A 6,494-nucleotide genomic window follows, 5' to 3' on the forward strand; every position below is an offset into this window, starting at 1 on the left:
CCACCGCGACCCACCGGCGAAGGCGAGACAGACGCAAGGTGCAGCGCTTCCCCAGCGGACAAAATGACGGCCAGCACCAAGTACCGAAGCCGGACCATTAAATCAGGTAAGAGAGCAGCGTTTGTCCGCATCGCGACGCTAAACGCCGCATCCGGGCGCTAACCTCTCCCAAACGATGCCTCCCGTGCACGCCACGCCGGGGCGTCTCCATCTTCCACCTGCGACCACGGTTCCCCGGCATCCCCCCGGCTGAATCGAAAACGCCCATCGCAGAAGACGGGGAGGTGAGTGGCTTCGCGTCGTGCGTTTTATTCCGGCTGCAGCAGCAGCAGCAACATCTGGATTTGGCCTGATCTGGGTTGGCATGGCGCGCCAGCCCGCCTCCACGAGACACCCCACCCCCCTTCCCTCTTTTCTTTTTGGAAAATCTGAATTAAATGCAGCAAATGCTCTGTGCAGGAAGCCGGCTGTTTTACTGTATGCATGAGCAGAATGCAGGTAACTTTTTTTTGGTTTATTTTCGCATGTGCCTAGAGAGCGTGGCTCTGAGATCTGTTTTAAAACACAACCAGGCCACGCTCTTTATGCAGAATAATCCTGATTTCTTTCAAGAAATGGAGAGTGTGGTCATGCCTGTTTTTTACTGACCAACTGAGACATATGTCTCACATCAATCTGTTTCCTAGGACTGTCTCATATCAAACAAATGCAAGTCACTAGAACATAATAATACAGAATACTAATTAGGTGGTGGTAACCATTAGTCAGGTCACATCAGCGTATTATTCCTGTGTCTTTTCCAGCCATGAACCACCACTGGCACCTTGTTATTCTCTCCACCACAAGTTCCTCCAGCAATGTGGAAGGGATAGGAGAGCGTGCACACATGCACTCCCATAATTATACAAGCAGAGTTATTTTACATAACCGGCATTTTATGTAATGCTGAAGATGCGCACGCATGTGCTCTTTTCTGTTGCGGATCACACGTCTCACCCCAGTGCATGACTAAACCAGTGGGGGGCTGGAGACTCGCTCTCCTGCAGACTCGCAGTCACTTGATTTCAATAAAACATGCCGGGAATTCTGGGAATGCCCTACTAATGCAGCAAACATGCTCAATGCCTTCGTCGCTGATGGCCATGGAGGTTGGGGGGGTGGGGCAGCGAGCGAGAGCTATTTCCATCCTCCTGCCATGCTGCCCACAGAGCACAGACATCTTTTCTGCTTCAGTCTATTCATGTGTGTGTCTTTGTGTGACATTTAAGCATTTTAACCCAAACCACATCCTGTACCTATAGCCCCTCAATCTTTGGCACAATCGGCAAAACAGTTTAAGCCCTCACAGAAGACATCCTATTGAATATATACATATGCATGAAATATACATGAATATACCACAAAATATTCACTTCCATCTAACTTTACGTCCACTGTCTTTAAATGGAAAGCATTTAACTACTAAAGCATCCATCATTTTTTTAGGACAAAGAATACGTGGGCTTTGCTACACTTCCCAACCAGGTCCACAGGAAGTCTGTGAAGAAAGGCTTTGACTTCACCCTGTTGGTGGCAGGTGATGAACAGCAGAGGACAAGCTTGAGTTTCTGCACTCCAGACAGCATGCATATGCAAGTTTATAATAGGCTGTGTTATGGTTTTAATCTTAGGAGAGTCGGGTTTGGGGAAGTCAACTTTGGTGAACAGCCTCTTCCTGACAGACCTGCACAAGGACAGGAAGCTGTTGAATGCTGAAGGTGAGTAAAGAAACCAGAGCACGTCTCAAATGAAACATCATCTGCACTCCACTGCTTCAACAAAAAGGTTATTGAATTGACATGACAAACCAACATATAGGATTCTACTTTGGGGAAGGGGAGGTGGAAACAGGGAAAGGAAATGCTCATTCACACGGTGGACGCTCCACACATGCACGACACCTGAAAACAACAAACACACAACCATACCTAAAAACTTGTGACCCTGCCCTGTGGATGCCAGCCCACTACCCACAGACAGAACATTCCACGCGTACACACACAGTGACGGATAGATTGACAGACCGACCTGGAACACTGGTGCAGGTAATTCTTTAAAGGATGTTAAAGAAAGTTGGGAAAAAAACCTGAACACACGTGGAGTTATGTGCTTAACAAAAAGTTGAGACCTGGTCTCCTCAGTCACCGGACCTGAACCCAATCAAGATGGTTTGGGGTGAGCTGGACTGCAGAGTGAAGGCAAAGGGGCCAACAAGTGCTAAACACCTCTGGGAACTCCTTCAAGACTGTTGGAAAACCGTTTCAGGTGACGACCTCTTGAAGCTCATCGAGAGAATGCCAAGAGTGTGCAAAGCAGGAATCAGAGCAAAGGGCGGCTATTTTGAAGAAACTAGAATATAAAACATGTTTTTAGCTATTTCACCTTTTTTGTTAAGTACATAACTCCACATGTGTTTGTTCATAGTTTTGATACCTTCAGTGAGAATCTACCAATGTACATGGTCATGAAAATAAAGAAAACACATTGAATGAGAAGGTGGGTCCAAACTTTTGGCCTGTACTGTATGTTGTGGTACTGTATATATTGCAATACTCTACAATTCACTGAAAAATGTAAAAACATTGCTGATATACAAGATGCTGTGTACGATCTGGGTGGACGACATTACATTAATCATTCAGCCAAAACAACATAACTCAGAACAGAATTTTAACTATATTGTCTTTGCATTTTAACACACTGATATAGTGGACACCAAAATGTTAAGATAAAATGCATAAGATTGAAAATAAGATATTTAGGTGCCCAGTCAGTTTTCTAAGGCTGGTGAGGTGGTTGTACAGGACTGAGCCAGCACTACCTGGTGAACTCAATTTGTATACAAACATTTCGACATTTGATGTCCCTGTATCGATACAACATGGCCGCGTAAAATATTGCTGTAATGATATTTTGAAACACCCCTAATTTGGAGTATCACCGTTTGTATGTTGCTGAATTAAACTGTTTGTGAATTGAATGATTATGACTGGTGCTTTGCATTTGCAGAGCGCATTAACCAGACAGTGGAGATAACAAAGCACACCGTGGATATCGAAGAGAAAGGAGTGAAGCTAAAGCTGACTATTGTGGACACACCTGGGTTTGGAGATGCTGTGAATAATACAGAATGGTGTGTATGTAGTAGACTGTCTCAATGTAAAAATAGACATTCTGCTAACCTGTGACTGTTTTATAAAAAATCAAGAACTAAAGCACTTTCTATGCATAAGTGTGTGAAGCACAAAGTACATAATTTAATGCAATACACATTCTATTTCCTTTTGGTTTGAAATGTAAGAAAATGTAGAATGTAAAATGATCAGCTGCAATAATTCAGGACGTCTTAATAATTTAGGGTTGTCCTTCTGACCATTGGTCGTTTTTTATATCATGGCATACATCTAGGTAATCATAAATTTACATTAGCATTACAAATATTCAAATAAAATGTTATTTGGAGAGCAAATGACATGCACTGATTTTGTCTGTAGCTGGAAGCCAATCACTGACTACATTGACCAACAGTTTGAGCAGTATTTCCGAGATGAAAGTGGCCTTAACCGGAAGAACATCCAGGACAACCGTGTTCACTGTTGTCTCTACTTCATCCCCCCGTTTGGACATGGGTAGGCAGCAATGCAGAGATGTGGACCCTTACATGTCAGCACAGGGTGGTAGTAGCCTTGAGGCTACTCGCCTATGAACCAAAAGACCCAGGTTCAAATCCCACTGACTACCATTGTGTCCCTGAGCAAGACACTTAACCCTAAGTTGCTCCAGGGGGACTGTCCCTGTAACTACTGATTGTAAGTCGCTCTGGATAAGGGCATCTGATAAATGCTGTAAATGTAAATGTAAATGTCATGAGCACCGTATATTACTATTAACGTCACAATGTGGTTTGGCACAATCTCCTGCTGCAAAAAGAAAGGCCAAAGTATAAATAAAGTTGAACTTAAAAGTTTAACTTTCCAACTCTCTTATCACCTCATGTAATAACATTCAGGAAACATAATATGTATTTTATTGGTGTCTCTTTTCAGTCTGCGGCCAGTGGATGTACAGTTCATGAAGGCTCTAATGGAGAAGGTCAATGTGGTTCCCCTGATCTCCAAGGCTGACTGTCTGACACCAGGCGAGATGAAGAAGATGAAGGACAGGGTGAGGGTTTTTCTTCAGCCAATGCTACTCTGTGGCCTTAGAAGCACATGCTAAATACACTTGTATTTACAGGCATCATGGCCACAGCTGTTTTTATTTTCTCTTTCTCCCAAGGTGAGAGAGGAGACTGACAAATATGGGCTCAAAGTGTACCAGTTCCCGGACTGCGATTCTGACGAGGACGAGGAGTTCAAGCAGCAGGACAGAGAGCTCAAGGTAAACCGAGGCCCGATTCATGGTTGTGTTAGAAAAATCTGGCACGATGACCAAATTGAATCTTGAACATATACAACCATCGTGCCAGACTTCCCACAGTCTAGCAGACCTGCGAATGTGGCGCCAAGAGGACAGCAGCAGTTGTAAAGGTGTTAGGTGGATCCTCCATCGATCAGACTAATTTGTTCCAGGACATTCCACAGACGTTCAACCAGATTGAAATATAGAGAATCATCTAAACCCATCCTAAAATATTAGTGCAGTGTGAGTGGAGGCATAATGTTTCTAAGAGCGGTCATAACATTGCTAGGTGTTTGTTTTAGGAGAGTACACCTTTTGCTGTGATTGGGAGTAATACTGTAGTGGAAGCAAGGGGCCAGCGGGTTCGAGGACGGCTTTACCCATGGGGAATTGTTGAAGGTCAGAACTTGTTACTGAAGAATAACATCATTGCACTTGTGTGTTGCTATTGCTTCACTATGTGATTATTGTTGTCGTTTACAGTGGAGAACCCATCACATTGCGATTTTGTGAAGCTGCGTAACATGCTGATCCGTACACACATGCACGACCTAAAGGACATCACATGCGATGTGCACTATGAAAACTACAGGGCTCAATGCATTCAGCAGATGACGAGGTGATCCGCTCTTCTTTTTGCTTTATTTAGTGACTCTATTTCTATCACTAAGCAGCACCACAGAGATGACCTCATTTACTGTACCTTTACCTCATTTTCACCAGCAAACTGACTCAAGACAATCGCGTGGAGAGCCCCATCCCCATCTTGCCTTTGTCCACCCCTGATGTTGAAACAGAGAAGCTCATCAAGATGAAGGATGAGGAGGTTAGGACATTTTTTCTCATTGCTGTCTCTTATGTTTGTGCCCACACAGTCCTTGTCCACTGAAACGCAGAAAGGAGAAGTGTATTTGGTCGTCTGACCTTTGTGCCCCTCCTGTGTTACTCAGCTGAGAAGGATGCAGGAGATGCTCCAGAAGATGCAACAGCAGATGCATGAGCAAGACCTGTGAAGATCGATGACCACAGCAGAGCAGTGGTCACTGGCCGAAAATGCTAAGAATCCAAGGAATGGACTCACGCAGAATTGTGGCCTGTAGTTTTAACAAAACACTTCAATAAAGAGAACGACACTCAGCAGGCCTCGGCGCGGCATTAGCCCAGAAGCTAAGCCAACTTTTTTATTTTATTTTATTTAATGCTAAACTAATAATGGTACAGGTGTATGATGCAACCTGACGTCATATAGTTTTATTACATTTGCACAATAGCATTAGATGTGTGCATGGTCAGATTTTGTGATGTGCACATTGTTTTGTAGCACCGTTGGTAGTACCAATTTTCTGTAGATGTGATGGGGGTGTGTGAGTGTGAATATGTACATGCCATAAACGAGACATAGAAGGATGACCCATAGGACCTTGTGTTCCAGACTAGCGATGTGTTTTTGATATCCCATTTTTTATAACAATTTTATATCGGACTCTTTTTCTTTCCTGTTGCTCGAGCAATTCAGACAATAATCCTTCTTCATCTGACCAATTTCAAGACCATTCTGAGGCACATGCAGAGCCATTGTTCTGTAAATAATTAACGTGTGTATGTGTGGGTTTAGAGTGCACTTGTTCATATTATCCATATCAACCAAATTGTACTTTATATATTTATTGTTTATTTATTCATTCGTCTTTTTGTTCTCCTTGTCAGTATGTATTCATACAGCAAACAGCAATGTGAAGAAGGCTCTTGTAAAAATGAAGACATTGTTAGTGCAGTGGTATTCGTTAAGAAACTGAACAGGACGTGGTACTGATCTTGTGTGAAAGGCCACGAGTGTTCATATTTTGTTGTGTCCGATTTTAAACACTAAAACCATGAATAAACGATTCCCTTAAATCCTCTTCCCGTGTTACTACAGTTGTTTCTGACAGACGTGGTGGCCTCATCAGACTTTTACAGCATTTATCGGACGCCCTTATCCAGAGCGACTTACAATCAGTAGTTACAGGGACAGTCCCCTCCTGGAGCAATTTAGGGTCAAGTGTCTTGCTCAG

General features: G+C 43.4%; 1 protein-coding gene across 1 annotated transcript; it reads left to right on the plus strand.

Moving 5' to 3' along the window:
- The first annotated feature begins 63 nt into the window (after positions 1-63).
- septin5b (septin 5b) lies at positions 64-6,341 on the plus strand. Its single transcript, XM_028971424.1, has 12 exons — positions 64-106; positions 274-284; positions 1,486-1,576; positions 1,671-1,757; positions 3,049-3,172; positions 3,534-3,668; positions 4,086-4,203; positions 4,318-4,419; positions 4,743-4,839; positions 4,924-5,059; positions 5,164-5,266; positions 5,391-6,341. The coding sequence occupies exons 1-12, from the start codon at positions 64-66 to the stop codon at positions 5,451-5,453; spliced, it is 1,110 nt and encodes a 369-aa protein (XP_028827257.1). The 3' UTR covers positions 5,454-6,341.
- The last annotated feature ends 153 nt before the right edge of the window (positions 6,342-6,494 follow it).

Source organism: Denticeps clupeoides, chromosome 3, assembly GCF_900700375.1.
Source record: "Denticeps clupeoides chromosome 3, fDenClu1.1, whole genome shotgun sequence".
NCBI classification, from domain to species: domain Eukaryota; kingdom Metazoa; phylum Chordata; class Actinopteri; order Clupeiformes; family Denticipitidae; genus Denticeps; species Denticeps clupeoides.